General features: G+C 38.0%; 1 protein-coding gene across 5 annotated transcripts in view; it reads left to right on the forward strand.

Annotated features, from left to right (window-relative positions):
- Positions 1 to 21,233, forward strand: part of WDFY3 (WD repeat and FYVE domain containing 3) — a 154,898-nt gene that overhangs the window by 62,252 nt on the left and 71,413 nt on the right. For 3 of the 5 annotated variants that reach the window (XM_083861005.1, XM_083861006.1, XM_083861007.1), the window contains exons 5-14: positions 1,419 to 1,528; positions 2,558 to 2,719; positions 3,771 to 3,963; positions 5,757 to 5,943; positions 8,573 to 8,739; positions 11,209 to 11,676; positions 13,032 to 13,130; positions 16,016 to 16,209; positions 18,286 to 18,743; positions 20,678 to 20,761. In XM_083861005.1, the coding sequence (XP_083717131.1) occupies positions 1,419 to 1,528; positions 2,558 to 2,719; positions 3,771 to 3,963; positions 5,757 to 5,943; positions 8,573 to 8,739; positions 11,209 to 11,676; positions 13,032 to 13,130; positions 16,016 to 16,209; positions 18,286 to 18,743; positions 20,678 to 20,761 (2,122 nt within the window). Of the gene's footprint in view, positions 1 to 1,418; positions 1,529 to 2,557; positions 2,720 to 3,770; positions 3,964 to 5,756; positions 5,944 to 8,572; positions 8,740 to 11,208; positions 11,677 to 13,031; positions 13,131 to 16,015; positions 16,210 to 18,285; positions 18,744 to 20,677; positions 20,762 to 21,233 lie in introns of those variants that run through there. The other 2 variants (XM_083861008.1, XM_083861009.1) reach the window with 2 other exon arrangements.

Consider the following 21,233-nt stretch of genomic DNA (forward strand, 5'->3'; position numbering starts at 1 on the left):
CTTGGTACCAGTCTTGCAGGCAGACTGATTGCCCAGCTCTATCTGTGGTGGGATAGAAAGAGAACAGACCTACAAAATCACACAGTGCTTTGCACTGATAGTTTCAGGTCAGCATGCTGGGAAATTCCTACTTGTCCTTGTTTATGTGAGTTTTATAAATTCCCTTACCTTTCACATTGGTATCTCAAGCTTCATTTCAGTCTCATGGAAGGAGATGGTATAGGCCTGTCCTTACTTTAGCAGCAGAATTAGAAAAGCCAGTGCTTTGTACAAAAGTCTGTTATGGGAAAAAGTCTGCCAGACAAAAACATGAGAGAGGAGCCATTGCATAAATGAACCAAATCTGCAGAGCTTACAGTATGATGCTTCAGAAAGTGATCTTCTCAATGTACTTGATATTACAAATTTGAGAAGTACTTTGCTGTATGAAATGTGCTGCCTTTCAAATAAACTCCTTCCCAGATGTGTGCTGGGGAGTCTTAACAGCAGATGAAGCAAGCAACCCAATATTAAAATTGGATATTTCTTCAGCTGCAGATTTATTCCTCCATTAGTAATTCCTTTGTAATTTCTTTTTTATGTGATATTATTCACCTTCCTGTTCTGTCCTAGTTGACACTAAAAGCACAGGAGATGATTGATACACAGTTATTAATGAAAAATGTTTTGAGATGTCTCCTAAAGGTAATGGGCAAACATCACAGCTGGCATTATTCTTACATAAGTGTGTATCCAGGCAGCAGTGAAATAGGGTTGCATTTTCTCTTGATTTATTTATTGAGGCTGATAACTTGTTTACTAGGCTGAGTATTTGTCTTTGGCTCTGGCTGATATAGAATAGCATCCAGAAGTGGTTCTCAATCATGAGAATTATCCATAAGTTGTTACTATTTTCATTCTCAAAAAATGTAGGATGGGGATGTGGTAATTGGTGATCATAGTCTTAATTTTACTTTTTCCCCTGTTTTTTAATTCCTTTTGTCTTTCAGCACCTCTTCTTCCCTACAATCCCCATTATCCTCCATACTGTTGTTTCAGTGCAGTGCTTTGTTTTCAGAAATTTCAGCTATTGCCACTAATTGATGGTGACTTCATGTCTTTGGAAAAAGTATATTGTATTTGATAAAGCAAAACTACCCAAAGAAAAGTCACTGCAGGTTACTGAAATCTGTCTACTGGTCAAAGGATGATGCCTGGCCAAAGAATGTACTTTTTACAGCCTTGTCAGTGTCAAAGCCAAGTGTGTGTGTAAGACTGGGATGTGTGTCTGGAAAGCATAGGCCCAAGCCTAGTCCTTTATTCAAGTAGTGCTGTAAAGGTGAATTTTTGCTCAGTGCTTGGGGCTGCTGGGAGGATGTGTTGTTCCCTTCTGCAGACTGAATTCTTACTGCTTTTTTTCTTTTTACTGCCTCCTACAGAGGCTGCAAGTCGTGCCATAGTCCAGTTTCTGGAGGTCAATCAAAGTGAAGAAGCAAGTAGAGGTTGGATGCTGCTCACCACAATCAATTTACTAGCTTCATCAGGACAGGTTAGTGTGAAACAGCAAAGCTAAAAATGAATTATGGGGTGGAAGAGACAGAAGCAATAATAAAATGAACTGCATGAACACTCACTAAAAATGTAACTATATTTTGCTTTTCTGTTTTAAGATCCTCTTTCTCTTATACTGCCACAGGACTTCTGCTTTAGCTCCTTGTGGTTTCAGTTGCCTGAAAAAAAAGTAGTTTTGAGACTTTAATTTATCATGTTCTTTTGAATAATGGATGCAACTTTTATTGCTGCCCAAAGGCTTCTTGCATACTGCTGCTTAGTGCCCCATGAGATGCATGGCACATACAGCACCTAAATAGTTCAGACCTTGAACTTTGCATACCTTACTGGAGGAGGACCACAGCAGTTGCAAAAAGCAAGGCCAGCAGCAGTGATGAGTGGGTGGTAGTGAATCATTCCTGCCTCTGCTTCTGGTGCTGCCCTCCATCAGGGAGCTGTCTCTGGCAGTACACTGGGCAGCTGTGTGGTTTGTTATTTCTGCTCTAATCTGCCTTTGTATTCAGCACATCCTCTCATCTCTGTTTTAGTATGTCACCAGCCTCCACATCAATTTGTCTTTTCTTCCCACTGATGCTTTCATATTTTCTACTGCCTTGCTTCTTAAGGCTCCTTACACCTTCTTGCCAAGTGAGGGCATAAATTGAATAGTCCTCCTCCCACTTCCATTTCTCCTGCTGCAAGAATTGATAGCTGATGAGGGCTTGGCTGAAGGTCTTGTAATTATCTTGTTAACTTCTGTTGGCAGAGACTGACAGGTTTTGTTTCTGTCCTGTGCAATGACTGCTCTGAACTGTGGCTATGAGGTGCTGTTGTCACGTAAATAAATAATCTTATTTTTAAAGTTACTGTTTGGATAGGCACTCAAGACTAGATGGTGGCTGTTTCAACACCTCACCAAAGGTGTGAGAAAGAAACACCAGCATTTCAATCAACTGCATTATCACTGATGTTTTGAATATATAATATGCTGAACTGGTATTTTTTGCTGTGTTTTCTTCTTCCTCAGAAAACTGTGGACTGCATGACTACAATGTCAGTGCCTTCCACACTTGTTAAATGTCTATATCTGTTTTTTGACCTTCCACACGTGCCTGAGGTAGTTGGAGGAGCACAGAATGAGCTACCTCTCGCAGAGCGCCGAGCGCTACTACAGAAAGTCTTTGTACAGGTAAGAAAGGGAAAATAGCTCAGGGAATTTGCAAGGGGAATCTAAATACTTCATGTGAGCAGTCTAGAAACTTTTCACTTGAGCCAGGTTTTACTCTTCCTTGATTCTTAAAAAGCTGATGGCTAAGAGAGAGGTGGATTTTCCTGCAAGCACAGTTGAGGTTAAATTTCCTCTTGTCCTCTGTTTTTTGTCTCTGACAAATACCTCCTGCACAGAAACGTGCAGCTCTTCTGCACAGATACTTAAAAGGAGCAACATGTGGACTACTATTCTGTTTTCATCTAACTGGTCCCAGTACTTGTTATCTTTGGCTGTTACTGATTGAAATAAACACAGTAAAAAATATTAATATTGATAATAAAGTGGTGCTCTCAAATGAACAGACTGGAATGGGTGAGGTTTCAGACCTTCCCGTCCGGTTTTCTGAGAGGGAGCCTGAATTTTTCCTGCTCAAGATGCAAAAGATCAGACATCCTCAAAACATGCAGAAAAGGGAGTGTGACGTAGTAGCTTCATTTGTATGGCTGCATTTTGTTTTGGTAATTAGGAAATTCAGATCCAGGTGCCAGTTATTCAGGTAGGCCTGCAGTTTTCCTGTAGCCTTTCCTGACAAACTTAATTTGACCAAGATGTTATGGTTGCTGCTCTGCCAACAACCCATCAATAGCCTTCTTCCTGCTTTAGGAAGGGATACAGTAGTTTGCCTCATAGAGCTTCTCCCTTAGTGCAGAATTTAGACCGGCAAATTAGGCACCTGGCAGATTCTTCAAGAATGGAATATCCTGGTGTCCATGCAAATGTGCTGTGTCAGCCTAAGAGATTTAAGGCAGTCTTCTGGTAAGCATTTTAAACTGAATTGGGACTTGGAATAACCATGTGTCAAGTAACCTTGTCTTGTGCTCAGAGTACAGAAACACACAAAGGAAAATGGCACATTACCTTTTTTAATGTGTTTCCTTAATGGAAGAATGTTGCACTTTTTACTAAGTCCAGGCAAAGTTAGGAATGATGAAGGTATTAATGCTAGTTGTTGAATGACTTCTTGTTTCAGATCCTAGTAAAATTGTGCAGTTTTGTGTCCCCGGCGGAAGAACTGGCTCAGAAGGATGATCTCCAGCTTCTGTTCAGTGCAATAACCTCATGGTGCCCTCCCTATAACCTGCCTTGGAGGAAGAGTGCAGGAGAAGTACTAATGACCATATCTCGTCATGGCCTTAGTGTCAATGTAGTGAAATACATCCATGGTATGTGTCTTTCCTCAGTAGTATTTATTGGGATTTTTTTCTGCTGCTCTTTCATAGTTTTATTTGGGAAATAGGCATGCAAATAATAGGGAAACTTCCAGGCTTTTAGTTTGGACATGTACTTATTTACATACAGGTAACATTTCTAAGCCCTTGTGTAGTGAGAGGTGATCTTAGCTGAGTCTTGTCTCATTGAATTTCAATTTAACCTGGAAGGATATTTCCTCTCATGTTTTGGTGTGGAGTTTGTGGTAAGCAAAAGGAAAGGCTATGAGTAACTTCAGTGACTGCCTGTATTGAAAAATATTTACTGTGAAGGTGCAGTAAATCTTAACAGGCAGCTGTCTTCCTCCCCTGTGGTCCAGCCCAGCTTTCCCAACCCAAGGATGTTGTTCTTAGGCTACATTGGAAGCATTTGTAGTTTTTAAACTGGACTGAGTATTGAAGTGAACTAACATCCTTATATATTTTAGCAGTGTACACCTACTGGAAGAAAAGAAACTCACAATTTTGGGCTGCTCACACCCTGAGAAGCAAGTAGTTACAAGGCTCTGCAGAACCACTTTAATGGTTTATTAAATACATCACCCTGCTCCCACATACTTCACAGAAAATTTCAGTCTGTGTTTTTTCTTGTGCTAGCAGTGTGTTTCAAATTCCAGTCAGAAAGATGTGAATGTACAGTATCGTTCAAAAGCACAGCATAGCCACAAGTTGAGTGGTTTTAGATAGGACTTACAAGGTGATAGGCTTCTAGTGGGCTTTTGATGAGTGTAGAAGGTGTATGTATGTGTGAAGATGTTATTAATTGCAACAAAGAAAATAACTGGAGTTTTGACTGTCATTTGGCATATTACAGCTGTTACCATTATTGCTTTTGTCTATGGGCTTGATCCATAGAGGAGTGAAACTGGCATATGGAAAGATACTCTAGGTTCTTTAAAAAGTGAGATGAAATCTTAAAAAGAAAACCAGTCAGCATTGCCTCTTGCTTTTTGATTAAAAAAGTGAACCTGACTTGAGAGATAACAACATCTGTCACAAGGCTCATCTTATATTCAGGAAAAATTTAAGATATTTCATCATATGCAAAGGAGCATCCTTTCACCCTCTTATGCTCTGATTTAATCTCTGGGAAATTTTGTTATCAGTCTAGCTAGAAAGATTCGTGTTTGTGTTGTGCATATTGCAAAGTTAAAATAGCAAATAATTAAAGAGAGCATCTTTAAAACAGAGTGCAACTTAACTTCTCACTATAGATTTGAGAAAACTTTGTTACTGACTTAATGAACTGATGGAATGTGAGAATTATGCAGAGCAAGACAAGTTATCTCTCTGATGCCAGCCAATGAAATGCTAACCAGAGTAGGAATAAGATGACATGATGTAAAAGTTTATATGTAGGGTTTTAATAACACTTTGAGTCAGTGCATTGTATAACTTTGTGTTTTTTTAAAAAATGGTTTTGAATTACTTACGGTTGCCATATTTGTCTTTTTATTCTGTTGAGTTATCTGGTCAGAATTTTTAGGTAAAAATTAGTATTTATCTACACAGTTTTCTCCTTACAAGAGTAGAGGTTGTAAAAGGGAGGAAGGAGTTGGCAAAAAGAGGTCAGGGTTCTGATCTAAAGCCACTTGAGAATCCTTCTCATCCTCAAGTGATATTAAATGTTCTGTGACAAGAGATGCTTGAATAAGTTACCTTATTGCTGTATTTTATGTGTTAGTTATGCTTCTTGCTGTCATTAATGTCAGTAAAATCCTAAATTTCTCCACTGCAATTCTTTTCAGAAAAGGAATGTTTGTCCACGTGTGTCCAGAACATGCAGCAGTCTGATGACCTTTCTCCCCTAGAAATAGTTGAGATGTTTGCTGGACTTTCTTGTTTTCTCAAGGACTCCAGTGATGTATCCCAAACGTTGTTGGATGATTTTAGGATATGGCAAGGATACAACTTCCTCTGTGACCTCCTCCTGAGGTAGGCAAAAGTGGTTGAAGAAATGCACAGATCACTGAACGTTTTTCAAAAATGTTTTATTAATAAAGAGTACATGAATAGGTTTAAACAAATAATTGATTATAGATCATTATGGAATGAAGATATTAGGACAAGATATTAGATATTCAAAACATTGAATTCTGTGCTCCTCTCCATTTATGAAACTACAGTCTTTAACTTTTTGTTCTTTAGTACTGGCTTATTACTAAATGTTTCTTGCTTTGTAAAGAAAATAGTTGTTTTCTTTATTTAGAGAGAATATATTATATTTAGAGAGAATCCAGGACATGAAATTTTGGCTGCAGCTAGTGACTTTTGAGTTTGGTTGGAGTTTTTGTTTTGTCTAAGGAGGTGGTTTAGTGGTCGGCTTGGCAGTGTTGGGTTAACAGCTGGACTCAATGATCTTGAAGGTCTTTTCCAACCTAAATAATTCTAGGATTATATTATTGTCTTATCACGCTTTCATAATGAAAAATTGTGTATGAAAATGTGGTGCATACTATGAGGGAATAATTTTATTAATGAAATGCCTGCCCAAAAAACCTTGAGTGTATAATCTATCCATGATCTCTTTTTTTCTTTCTTTCCATGAAAAGAAACTTCTTTAATTTTCTGACTGAGAAAGAAAAGAGTGTCTGTTGTAAAATCTATGGGCAATCTATGTTGCTTTGCTTGGATATGAAATTCTGAAGAAGAAAGTTTAACTGTTGCTCTTGTAAAATATATACATTTTACAAATCCAAGGTATATACTGCATAACTATAAGTATACACCTAACAAAGTATATTTGGGTCAAAGATGCTTAAGACATTATTACTGAGAAATGTTAATATTATCTCCCTGTTTTTGGTGTTAGTATGCTGAGTTTTGGCACCCAAATATTTGAATTAAATTTTCCACTATGTTGTATACTTCTGAGGGGGATTTTTTTGTTTGTTTTAGATGGATACCAGACATAGACATGGCATTTGAAATTTTTTATCACACTTTAAGTTATTCATAAGTTACCTTTGGTGCCACAAAAGCACCTGTTAAGGAATTTCTTGTCCTCTAACTGGAGTTTTGGAGTATATTATATTTACTAATGCATTAAGTCAAGGCAGTATAATTCAAATGCAGTTGTTTTCCAGAAACTTTGAGCCAGAGTTTAGGGGAAATATGAGGCGAACATGCTGTCGTGTTACATGTTGAGGCACCAAAGTGATTCTCTGTAGATAAAGTGTTTTAAACAAGTTCTCTCCTGAGCTTGCTCATCCTTAAATCAAAGAATGGGGGATCCCTGCCAAATGCATAGGAAGACTGGGGATTTACATGTCTCATTGAAAAAGGAGGACACCTGGGATCATCAGTAAAGGTTAATAACATGGGAATGTGTTATCTTCATTTCTTCCTGAGGTAGTTTTCTAGAAGAAAATAGTTCCTTTCAAAAAACAGTGGTCTTGAATAAGTCCATGTACTGGGCTTATGTGATGGACCACAGTAATGTATTCTCTCTGTTTTGGCTCAAACCTGCCCACAGAGAATTGGTAAGCTCTGGGGGACTTTTGTGAAGGTAAATGTCATGTTAAGGGTATGAAATCTGGACACTGGGTCTCAAGCTGGAAAGAGGAAAGGCTTTGGTGCTGGAAAAGCAGAAGCACGTGTGCAGAAGGTGACTCAGTATGAAATTCCAGAGGATCTGTGGGGACAAGAGGAGCACTTTGGTAATTTCACCTGGATGATGTGAAAGGGCAGGGCATGTGGAAGATTAGTGGAATGATCATAGGTGAGCTCAGCGCTTCTGTAGTGACTGTTTGAAGGAGGTTCCTTCCTCAGCCATGTCTGACTGAGAAGAAGATGGAGGATGCAGAGTGAGCTGCTTGTAAAGAGCTCCCACAATCACTTGTCAGCAAGAAGCAAAATAGAGCTTGCACTGCCTGAGTGAATAGAAGAATGTGATCCCCAGTTTACTCCTGAGATCTACAGAGTTAGTACATAATTAAACATGGTTTTATTTGTGGTGAAGGAGCAGGAAAATGAGGATGGTTTTATGATCCAGAGTTGGTTTTCATGGTTTGGTCTGATGGTGTGTTCCTGTCAGTAAACAGTGGTTGGAATGGGAGGTTAACATTTCCATGCTTTTGTGTTCAAAGGTGGTACGAGTTTGTAGTTCTAGTGAGGGTGCTTCAACCCATGCTTCTAAGTGCTAGGCTTTTACCAAGATACCATTTCATTAGCACAAAATATTCACTCTGAAAGTGGCAGATGTAATCTAGCAAGTTAATTACAGATCTGTTCAATTACAGACTATCCACGTACTTTCCTATACAGTTATCATTATGTCTGAGAGGATTTTTCATGTAATTTTAATGTAATTTTCATGTCTTTTGGTTTTTAGCAGAACTTGTTAAGTTCAAGGAGAGATTTATGAGGTAAATTCCTATGGCAAATAACTGCTCTTATAAGTCCAAAGTTTGACCAAATGGTATGACACATGAATATGGAAAATACTGCAGGAATAAGGCAGTAAAACTGTTCTCTAAATTGATAGAATAAAACAAATCTTACTAAAGTGATTTGAATTCAGATAAACTAGTGGTGCTAACTCGATCTGTTGTATTTTCTTTAGATTAGAACAGGCAAAAGAAGCTGAATCTAAGGATGCTTTGAAGGACTTAGTTAATTTGATAACTTCCTTAACAACATACGGTGTCACTGAATTAAAGCCAGCGGGTGTTACCACTGGAGTACCTTTCCTGCTACCTGGATTTGCAGTCCCACAGCCTGCAGGCAAAGGTGAGTTTGCTTTCTTTCTCTGCTTACTTTTTTGTTGCTCCAAGTGCAAATGACAAGATGCAGAGCAACTGTGTATTGCACAAACCTTTTGCAATCAAGTCTAGGTTCTTTATCTATGATTGTGTATCAAATACTCAGTTATTTTGGTCTCAAAGATTTTATTTTGGGGTTGGTACCCAAAAAAGAAAGCTTAGGGCTTTTGTCTTTGAGGAGAGGTCCAGCCTCTTAACTGCAAAGCTGTCAGTTTCTACATGGAGATTTGAAGAGATTATCTTTTTGAAGAGATGCACTGATTTGATTTATGGTATTTTAAGCTGCTCTTACTGAACTGATATGAAGGGCTGATGTGCTAATCCTTCCCCCACCCCAGTTTGCTTTCTGTTAGCTTTTGTCAGCTCAGGCAAATGTAACTTGCGAGCTGAAATCTGTTATTTCATCGCCAGTGTGATCAGAGTGATAAAATCTGTGGTGTGCTTGAAACCACAGTCAATTATGATTTGGAGATAAGGTTGAGGAAGTCTTGGGGGAGAAAAGGTTGTGTAAAAATAAACTTATGCTTCATATCCTGTGCATAAAATTAAAATTCAAGTTAGTCTTGTATGTAACTAAGGAGTTTGGAATTTAATAGTGACTGTGGAGCTAGTTTGTTGAACTTCTTATGAGATATACCACTGCACAAGACAAGTTTGTTATAGGATTGCATTTATAGATTTATAGACTAATGAATATACGTCTTAGGTTCCTTGGACAGTGACTTCCTTTCTCTGCTATGGAGAGAGTTCATTGTTCTTAGGAATTGTTTTTCTTTTGCACTAAATAGAGGAAGAAGGTGAACACTCAGAGTTTAATTTCTCCATGTTTTGATTATAATATTAATTTTTTTATGCTGATCAGCTTTTCTGGTACAATGTTATGAGAGAACCATGGTCTGTTGCAATCTGCAAAAGAGTTTTTTAACTTTGTGGTATTTGTTCCTTTTACCTGCTTTTCATAATGTTGGCAAATTGTCTCTTTTTGAAGACTGTGTTTTTCAATTTATTAATTTTCTCAATTACTTCTATTTAAATACTTTTAGTTCTTGAACTCTGAAGAGCTGGTTAGAATTTGGTTTCTTCAGGGGTCCTCCTAATAATCAAAAATAATTATTAATCTGCTTGATTACCTGGAAAAACTATTGATACTATGTTAGAATAGAAATAGTTGTATCTGACACTCCTATGTTCCTGTCACATTTAATAAGCTCTAAATCCCCTCATTTGAACATTTTTCGTAGTAAAGAAAGCATGTAAAGAAGTCCTTTTAGGAACAACTGAGTGTGACTTACAGTGTAACTAATACTCTTTCAGATTTGAAATTGTTCCATGTTCATTTACAAGGGGGTTTTCTCTTGCCTTCTATAGAAATTTTGACATGGAAGATGGGGAGGCTAGGCTGAAGATAATTGAATTTACTGTTCAGTTGGACAACTTAGTTTACAGAAATGAAGAGTAGTGTGCCATAGAGAATATGTAATAAATAAGAATTTTTTGTTTATGAAAGGGTTTTCAAATCAGGTTAACAGTTTGGTATTTGAAAAAAAATAAAATAAGATCTTGTCGTTAAAACATCCTAAATGCTTTGTTTAGAATGTCTTTAAAGTTCTCACTCCAGATTGTTAATTTTGTTAGTAATTTTTTACCATTAGTTGTTTTCTGTATTGTGGGATCTGTCCACTGTGTCTTGTATTATTCCTACAGAGGTTTAAAAAGTTGAATTTAAGGCATCTTTTGAGTAGACTATCTGCCCATAGAAAATTTTGGGGAGCACTCATAAATTATGCATTCTTTAGCTGAGTGAATGAGATTTTAGTCAACTTGAAGGTACTTACAAGAGGAAATGTGTCTGAGCTTTAAAGATGTGAGATGTTTGTGTGCTAATATTAGAGCTACTTTATCCTTTACAGCTCTTTCCCTGTGTTTTAATTCCTTAATTTTTAATAGTACTGGACCCTGCCAAAGTTTTTTGATTCCCAGCTGCAAGGGTTGCATTCTGCATTACAGAATACAGAATGTATAATTGTTGCTACAATGAGTTCTCCTATGGCCTGAGTATATGATGGGCAGGCTTTACTTTGTCTCTAGGACTATATCTCATGTACATGTCAACACTAAATCAGTGCACTTACCTATTTTAAAGAAATTCTTTGATCAACATCTTTACCTGCTTATATAAACTCCTGCTATCAAAGATGAAGATGCCGTCTTAAAGAATAGTAGGTTGTGGAATTTGCAGTGTAAGTGGTTGTGTAGAGGCTTTTCTGAAGTTAGTTTTAATGATTTTTTTTTAATTAAAAGTGACCTCATACACTGGTATTTTATTCCCACTTACTAAAATGCATGGATCATTATTAATAAGTGTATTCATTGTTTATGATGATTAAGAACTTTCTCTTTCCTTTTTCCTCCCATCCCACTTTGTTTCCTGATTTAGGTCATAGTGTGAGGAATATTCAAGCATTTTCTGTCCTCCAGAATGCATTTTTGAGAGCAAAAACCAACTATCTAGCACAAATCATCCTTGATGCCATCACGAATATTTATATGGCGGACAATGCCAACTACTTCATTTTGGAATCGCAGCACACATTGTCTCAGTTTGCAGAGAAAATTCCTAAACTTCCAGAAGTGCAGACCAAATACTTTGAGATGCTGGAATTGGTTGTCTTCAGCTTGAATTACATACCCTGTAAAGAACTGATCAGTGTGAGCATCCTTTTAAAATCCAGCACTTCTTTTCAGTGTAGCATCATTGCCATGAAGACACTCCTGAAGTTCACTCGTCATGACTACATCTTTAAGGATGTCTTCAGGGAAGTGGGGCTTCTGGAGGTGATGGTAAATCTGCTTCATAAATATGCAGCTCTTTTGAAAGATCCCACTCAGGCACTGAATGATCAAGGTAGTGTGTCCTTTTCCATTTTGCTAATACTTGTCTTTTTTGGCTGGAAATAGTGGAGTCTAACATTTAGGAGAAACGAGAGAGTCTGAACATGTACCTCAAGGGCTGAATTCTGCTGAGGACTGCTGTGCTATCTTAAAAGCTCATTGGAATTGCTTTTCTCAGTTTCTTGAGAGTAGCTCGAGGCTAGCTTTAATGAATGATGCTGTATGAATGCCAAGTAGTAGGAGCTCATATTTTCCTTTTTAAATGTTTTTTTGATGTACTGGTTCAATATTAGTTACTTGACGTGAAAAAAGTAAAGGAGCAATACTGTAGTATCAGTGTTCTTAACAAAAGGTACTTTGTACCTTTTTGTTTAACCCCAGCTTTGAAAAAATACTATAGAGTGCATATCTGAGCTCTTAATAGGAGACTTTTTTATAAGCTGGGTCTACATTTTTCTAAGCATTAAAGAAATAATTGTTCAGATCAATTATCTGCACTGGAGCATCCCAGATAAGCTGCAGAGCTGCTAGGCCTGCAGAGCAGGCTCTGACACATGCCGTAGGAGCCTACATGCCCACATACACACAATTTTTTTTACATTCTTCACTAAAACTGCAATTGAGCTTCTGTGCATCCATGACATTTAATTTTTAACCATAGTTGCTGGATGTTTCACCTGGGTTTAATTCTGTGAAGCTTCATTAGCAAGTGCTAGCTGTAGGTTAGTTAGAAAGCTTTGTTGCCAGCAACTCCATTGAAAAACAATCAATTCCTGTAAATAAACAGATGAAGTTGTCATCTAGTTAGGGTGCTGCCTGGGTGCACCTGACCTTGTCTTGGGGTTTACTTTTTATTGGAGTAATTTAAAATAACAAAACCCCACTGTTTTTCCTGGAGTGTTACTCCATGTGTTCTATGCCAGTTGCAGTGTTGGTCTGTTACACCTGTTGAGCAATCAGCACGTTTGCTGTAATTACGTGAGTGTGGTTTTGTGGGTTTTGTGTGGAATTTCTCTCTTCATATACTGAAACTGAGCAAAAACAGATGCAGTTCATCTTCAACTTGCAGTTTTGTGGCTTGAAAAAACAATAGCTGCCATGTCAGGCACTCTCAGGGGAGCTCACAGTGCTCTAAAACGTCTGTTTAAATTCTTGGCTTTATAAAATTAACTTTTCCTATGATTCATAGTTAAACTTTCCCAGGAATGCATGTGTAGACTAAATCTCAACTTGCTTTGGAAAATGGTGGGGCTGCATGCTCTCTGGGCAAGCAAAGAAAATAAAAGTTTTTGTTGGTGGGAAGTATCAAGAAGCATATTTGAAAAGAGTGATGTTTTCTGACTTTAGATTCTGAATTTTTTTTTGTAGTGGATTCAAGAAACAGTTCATTTGAGGACCAAAAGCAGCTGGCTTTATTGGTTATGGAGACCCTGACAGTACTACTACAAGGATCAAACACAAATGCAGGTGAGTAAAGAGATTGTTGTCAAGATATGTATAAAAAAGTAACTCAGAAAATCATGTCTTGACTTTCTATCTTCAGGCCAGTTTTCAAATACACTGAAATACTCTTTCTCTCTGGTCAAGTTTTCTCAGCAAAGAGAGTAGACAGCATAACCTAGAGTGCATAAAATAACGGAGAACAAGATAGTGTTTAACTTGAATTTCTTTGGTATTGTTTACTTGAAGGCAAACACCAGACCCCATGACTCTTCAACAGTTCTACAGTAATTCATAGTAGTGCTTGAAACACGCTTTGGATATTTAAAAATTTAGGCACATAATTAGAAATGTAGTTCAGTGTTCACAGTGTCATGTCTATTTAATGTAATGCCTGTATCTTTAGTTAAAGATGTCTTTTCATTTTTAAAGAGTTATTCCCAGTCAGTATGTACAAACAAAGCTCTTACAATTGTCCTTTTCTAAATCAGGCAGTTTTGTATTATGCTTCATTAACTAAGACTTAGCGATTTTGGAACCATGGTAGTGTCCACCTGCCTTGTGACAAATCCTTGACTGCTGTTAAATGGCGTTCCTGACCTCACCTAGGAAGCATCAATCAGTCATCAAGACCTCCTTGCTGCTTCTCAGGACTGATTTAATCTCTGAATATGCACTTGGGAAACACCAGAGGAGTGTAAAAGACATCAACACTTTGGGATGATGCCACAGATGTTGTTTCTGAGGAATCTTGGAGAGTTCAAGGGCCTCATTTCATCAGTAGCTCTCCCAGTTCAGAAATAAGTCAGAGTATACAGGAGGAGCTGAGAAACTATTTCTCAGAAAGTTGCTATCTATATTATATATCTATACTATACTATATATCTATAGCTGCTGTCTATACTGGGATGTGTGCACAGTGGCACTGTGTCCAGAGGCCAACAGAGGTTATAGGCTCTATAGGTTATAGGTTACAGAAGCATAAGTAGGCCCAGCCTTGCAGTGATTCATACCACATTCAGTACTTGGTTTCTTATCTTAAACCAGTGTCTCTGATAAGCTTTCTGGAGTATTGCATAACTGCTAACTACATTTCAACAGGAAATTTGGGTGTCCAGTCCCACACAGGATAGTTGAGAACCTACACTGAGAGTGGGAGAAATATAAAATGTTACCCCAGTCTCTATGAAAACCTGACCACAACGGAGATGGGCTTTACCTAGGAAGGGACGCAACAAACTCAACCTGTCTCAAGATCTGAGGCTTCTCTTTTTGCATTGAATCCATGTCTGATCCAAAGGACATCAGGGAAAAAGCAGGAGGCAGAAAATGGATAGTGGGATTAATGTTTGTATATGTATGTTAAAGGGAATCAACTTGTTAATCCTCAACTTGGTCGTTTAAATTGCTCTTTGAGTTTATAGTCACATGGAAACTGATCCCTTTTGATGTAGTAATGCAGCATTGATCCATTTCCCCAGTCAGTTTTCATCTTCAGTAATTAACATAGGACAATGCTCTAGGTGCTGACACAGTACTAAACACGCATTAGGTATGCCATATATATTCTACTTTGGGGTTTGTAATGTTTTCAGAATCGATTTTCATATAACTTTCAGTTATTGCATTAGTCAGTAAGCTTGAAAACCATTGTTTGACTTAAGCTTAATCTCTACAGAAATAGGTCTTGCCACAAAAAAAAAATCTTCTGCAGAATCTTACAAATTATGTGGATAGACTGAACCACTTCTTGACCAGTGCTCCTGTCCAGAAACATCCCAGTTATATTTTTAGTTCATATTGCTAAATTGCATATTTAGGTCATTGCTAAATGTAAGATAAACACTACCCTAAAACAGAACAGTATACAGTCTTCACAAAACATGGAAGATTTGGTACATTTTTTAATTAATCCTGAGACCCTTTGGCCTCTAGCATGAAAAGAGTAACTGCTTTTGGAGTAGCAGAATTATTGAGGAAATTCTTAGAGCTGACTTCCATCCTTGTACACAATCCTTTTAGTGAAAGATTTTGTCAGAAGACATTGAAGTTCTATTTCTATTTGTGTTAGGGGAGGAAAAAGAATAGTAAATCATTACACATTTGTCAGATCTCAGTCCTGACTGAGCCATCAACAAGGGTAGAAATCCAACTCCTCTCTTTTTGCAAGAGAATTATAATTCCAGGATAGCACTTTTTTCAGCAGCATATTACAAAAATAACCTCAAGGCATTCCGACAGGTCAGACAAAATTAGCCGAGTTATCTGCCTCACATCTGGGGCACCAATTTGTCAGATTATTCCTTTTTCTGACCCAGAGATGGGGCAACTGGGAGGAGAAATGGAGAAGTTATTCCATTTTCAGTCTGATGTGAAGGGTGAGACAGTACAGATGTTACAATTCACACCGTCAAAATTAGAAGCCAAACTATTTCCTAATTACTACACATTATAAGCATTTCTTGGCCTATCAGCTTTTGCCACACAATGCTGTTAATGCCTTAAGGCCAATCATCTAAAATTACCCCTCGTGGGTCCTACTACAATGCATCTTTCATAGTTCTATTTCTCCCAAGTATCCAGTCTTATTTGCAAGGCCATCATTTAAAACTTGTTTCCAGTTTCATTTCTCTCTCAGCAATGTCTGTCCTATTGTCTGTGGCATTTGTAAGTCAGCATTTTTTATCTCAAAGTTTGCATACAGATGTGTTTTTATGTGAGCTCCTGCCAGGCTTTGAGAATTTTCTACAAATCCATATTTCCCACGCACATTCACAGAGATAAAACTCTGCCCTTCATTCTGTAGAAATGAAAATAAACACCTTTGCTGTTGTTCTGTTGTCATTATTTGCCACTGGGTATGCTTTGCTGACTCTTCAAGCACTTAACCCTGCCTCCCTGTTCCCGAGCAGGCATTTTCAGGGAGTTTGGTGGTGCCAGGTGTGTGCATAACATCGTCAAGTACCCGCAGTGCCGCCAGCACGCCCTGATGATCATCCAGCAGCTGGTGTTGTCACCCAGTGGGGAGGACGACATGGGCACCCTGCTGGGGCTGATGCACTCAGCCCCACCCACGGAACTGCAGCTCAAAACTGACATCCTAAGGGTAGGTGAAGGGTTCTGCCTCAGCACTCCTGCTCCTAAGGGGTGGTTCCAAGGGAGAGAACACTGAGATGGGCATTGGATTGAGCTGTACTGTGTGAATTGACTCTTGCTATTTGATCCATGTTTTTTAATTTTCTACCATCTATCCATGGTAAGCTTCAGAACTGGAGATGTAGGCCAGTTGATGTGTTTTTAGCTTCATCACTTTTGTGGATTGAAAATGAAGTTCTACAGTTATGATAATTTTTCCTAGTGGGGTCTTATTCAGTTCAAAAAAATGGGAATACATATTGAAAAAAGGCAAACAAGTAACATACATTTATTTTCAGCACTGGCTTGCCTTTTCTGTGGTATCTTATTTTAGCAATTTGTATCTATGAATGCTGAAGTAATTAAGATAAATGCAAATTGTAATGATCACAGAAGATAAAGCCCAAGAATTTGCTTGCTTAAGCAAGATAGTGGAATAGTAAGAAAGTAAGGCTGAGAGTGGAGGAAGAAGCAAAAAACTTCTTGTTTGTTTCTTGTTGTATTAGGTATTCTGTTTGCTAATCTATACCCACAATTTCTTCTCAGAGTAACTAATGTTATTTTTTTAAATTGACAAAACACTGATTTATTTTCGGGTAAAAAAGCTGAAGCAAATAGTAGAAAGCAATTGAGTCTTAATGGAGAGAACTCAGACATCTAGGTTTATCTCTGTTCAAAGGAGCTGTAGTATTTCTCTGGCAGATGAACAGCTTCATATTATCCCAAAAGACAGGAAAGCTAGTAGTAAAATTATTCATTTACTGTGTAATGTCTGTGAAGGTCTTCAGTAATTTTTGAGCATGTGTTATTCACCATACTAAAGGGGAGAGAAAAGATTTTGCACTTCCCCAGAGGATTTAACAGAAAATCAGGATTTCTGTCTTTCCCTTGACCTGTTGTACTTGTCTTCCATTGGTGCTGTTCTCAGGAGTTTTGGTTATGGAACTGACAGCCCAGAACAGTGTGGTGATGTGTCTCTTAGTGTTTGTTCAGGTTTGTCAAGAAAGGAGATACTGCCTTCAGAGAGATGACAGTCTTGCTATTTCACTGCCCATCTTCTGAGTGCTTAAAAAAGCAGCCTGATTCTGAAGAAGCTAACTTTTGGTCATGGAAAATTCCCCCTGGCCTATTTTTCTGTATCAATAACATTTTTCTGTTGTTTATGATGCTTTCTGTAGGGAGATTTTTTCTTCTATATTCACATGTGGGTCAAACTTCCCATGACAGGTGCTTTTTGTTTGTTTTTCCACCCTCTGGTTTCGCAGATGAGTATTACTCTCTAGTATCTAAGTTGATGTATTTTCTGCTGTTTATACCATGGCTTTGCATTTATTTGTTCAGCAAGTAAGGTTTTATCCACTTTTATCCACTTTTGTTCCTCTCTATGGCTTATTTTTGAATAAAAACTTTTAAAGTATAGAATCTCAGTCTCAATTCAGAGACTTCTAGAGGAAAGCTAGAAATAAGTGGGCTTATCTGGCTAATTTTTACTGCCCACATTTGCTAAATATTTGTTATATTTAACTGCTGTTGTGTCTTCATAGCTGCCAGGTACTTCTGCATTCTTGATTTCTAGGAGACTGTTAGGATGCAACAAGGTTTAGATTTCTCATTGCTGCAAGAAGTTATTTGCCTGCTCTTGTTTGAAATTGTGAAGTGTGATGGCAGGGAAGATTCCTTTCTTACAGAGATATTCTCCACCTTGTCACTAAGAGAATTACCTGGCAATTTTGGGCTCCATGCTGGCTTGGTCAGGTCTTTTCTGTTGGAAGGTAATTTCTTATTTCTAAATAAGGGGCAATGTTCTACTTTTCCTGTTCTACTTTTCCCCCTACTCTTTTTCTTTCTTTGGTTAACTTTTGAGAATTTTTGTAGTACAAAGTTGATCTTGGGAGACTTTAGGCATTACCAAATTCTGACAAATGACACAAGGATTTTGCTAGCACAACAGTGTTTTGTGAACAAAAATGTTTCTACCTTTTTCCAAGCTGTTTGTAATGCTGCTGCTTGTTGTTGCTGTTGTTTTGATTGTTTGTTTTGTCCGCAGGCCCTGCTCTTGGTGCTGAGAGAGAGTCACCGCACAAGAACTGTCTTTAGGAAAGTCGGTGGATTTGTGTACGTCACATCTTTACTCGTTGCCATGGAAAGATCTTTGTGCTCACCACCCAAGAATGGCTGGGAAAAAGTAAACCAGAACCAAGTGTTTGAACTGCTTCACACTGTGTTCTGCACATTGACTGCAGCAATGCGCTACGAGCCAGCCAACTCTCACTTCTTCAAGACAGAGATCCAGTATGAAAAACTGGCAGATGCTGTTCGACTGCTTGGCTGCTTCTCAGACTTGAGGAAAATAAGTCCCTTGAATGTCTTCCCTTCAAATACACAACTGTTTCAAAGACTTTTGGACGATGACCTAATATCCCTGGATTCTGTGTCACCTACTCTAAGGCACTGCAGCAAACTTTTTATTTACCTCTACAAGGTAGCAACAGATTCTTTTGACAGGTATGAACTTTGCCTTTTTTTTCCCCTTCCTTTTCTTTCATCTTCTCTGCCTGCTCCACACTAGTGTTCTCCAAAATATTTCTCCAGATATCTTCACTGCAAGCTTTTTTATTTCCATTTTAATCTACTTCCTTCTTCCCTCACTCCATTGAGAGGAGGAGGAGGAGGTGTCAACATCTGACCAAATAATGACTTGGCTTGCTGGTGTTCTCCAGGGGGTACAGCATTCTCTCTGATGTTGGATGTTTTTATCGTGGCAGCAGTTAAGATAGAGATATCAGTTTATGGTTATATTTGATGTGTTGAAGCAACCTGTTGGTTGATAGGCTGACAGGTTGCATTATCATCATTTGAGCTACTAGATTTTTATGCTTTTGTTAAGTGAAATGAAAATTCAGTTGTTGAATGTCATATCTTAATTTCATGTTATCAAACTTTCATTTGATATGGAGCTTTGAAGTATAATACCATGATTAATTTAGAAACATAGGATCATTTAGGTTGGAAAATACTCTTAAAATCAGGTCTAACCATAAATTTGGTACTACCAAGTCAACCACTAAGCGTGTCTTTGAGTGCCACATCTATACATCTTTTAAAGACCTCCAGGGATGATGACTCAGCTACATCCAAGGGCAGCCTGTTCCAATGCTTGTTAACCCTTTTGGTGAATTTTTTTTTCCAAATATTAAATCTAAACTTCCCCTGGTTCAACTTGAGGCCATTTCCTCTTGCCTTTTGGCTAATTATTTGGAAAAATAGATGAACACTACCGCTATGACCATCTCTCAAGTAGTTTAAGAGACTATAAGAGATAAGCCCTTCCCTGTGCCTCCTTTTCTCCTTGCTAGCACATAAGACTGACATCTTGTTTTACATGGATTTGCTTATTCTTTAAAGTTCTAGGTAGTCTGTAAATTAGTGGTTTTTTTTTAATTTAACTGGGAGACACTCCCATACTTAAACAACTAGAATTTAAATTATAATGAGACTCAAAATGAACAGAAATGTGTCTTAAAGTTGGTTCAAAATGACAACAAAACTTTGTGAAGTATGTATTGAAGATTGGCTTGTCTTAAAGTAGTTTTTGCCCACAATTTAAGGTACAAAACATCAAACACAGACCTAAGCTTCTGGGACCTTGAAGCTATTTGTACCCCAGCCTTTGAGTGCATGTGACCCTGGACCAATAGGATATATCATCTTGCCCCCAAAGCAGCAGATCTTAATGTTTTTCTCTTCTTTAAAGAAAATTAAAAAAACTAACAAACCAACAAAAAGCCCACCCTAACGCACGCACACTCACCTCTCACACACTCACTAAAAAGCCAAATTCAGAAATCAGTTTATTTGATCTCATTTTAAAGCATTCAGGTAGCAGGAGGGCAGTTTGTATTAAGAATGTGTTACTTGTACTGTAGAAGTTGACACTGGCTAACAGTCGAGAATGAGGAAACAATGGGGTAAGTAAATCCCATGGTGATGTTGTATAAAATAACACACCGAGTTCCTTTTTTTTTGGCTATTATTTTCAGTGATTTTTCCTTCTTTAAATTTTCTGTTCATCATTCATTATTGAATTTACATTGACTTTATTTCTTCCCCCTGTTGGTTGTACCTAATTTACTGAAGCTTTACTTTCTCCTCTGAATTTCTGCTGTTGAACACTGAAAGATGTTCTGCTTTACTGGTATCAGTAAATCTCAGCAGAGCAATGAACAAGCAGTGCAGAGTCACACCACAAGACCTGTGCACACTTTGCATGTGTATGTTCACCTGAGGCTGTTGTTCAGTTTGTCCTTTGTCATCCATGTTGTTTCCGAAGGATGTATCCGAATAATGGTTTTATTGGTGCTTTTGTAAAACTAACAAGCTTATGGCCTCTGGTTTCTTCTCTAACCTCTCTGTCCTACCCCTGTCTGTTTTGTCTGTAGTCGTGCAGAACAGATTCCTCCTTGCCTGACAAATGAGACTTCTCTCCCCTCTCCTTGGGGTACGCCAGCTTTGTCCAGGAAAAGGTACCGACCCTTCAAAGAGAAGCTGATCTCCTTTCTCATTTTTCTCTCTTGCTGTTGTGTTTCTTAGTTTTGGGGGGAGGGATGTTTGTCTTAAGTTGCTTTTCTGAGGAGTGCATTTTCACTTGAGTGTTTACTGGATAAAAAAATGTAAAGGCATGTTTCATAGTGAATCCAAGGTAGTGATGAGATTAGAGACGTCTTCAGATTCCCACAGCAGTTAAAGTTAGGCTTGTGTTTAAAAACCAAATAAAGCCTAGTATAAGAAATGATCTAAGGGAGATACATATGACCCTCTCAGGAGCAGTTCAAAGACATTCAAACTATGCTAGTAGATCAGTGAATACAGCAGGATTTCTTTTTTCCTCACTAATTTTTTCAAGAAAGCTTACTTTTGGTGGAAGGTGAATGGCTTGTAAAGGTGCTCATTTGTTAGTAATTGCAGAGAATAAAACATAAAGAATGAACCTGTCAG

The sequence above is a fragment of the Zosterops lateralis genome (assembly GCF_965231275.1).
Source record: "Zosterops lateralis genome assembly, chromosome: 5".
NCBI classification, from domain to species: domain Eukaryota; kingdom Metazoa; phylum Chordata; class Aves; order Passeriformes; family Zosteropidae; genus Zosterops; species Zosterops lateralis.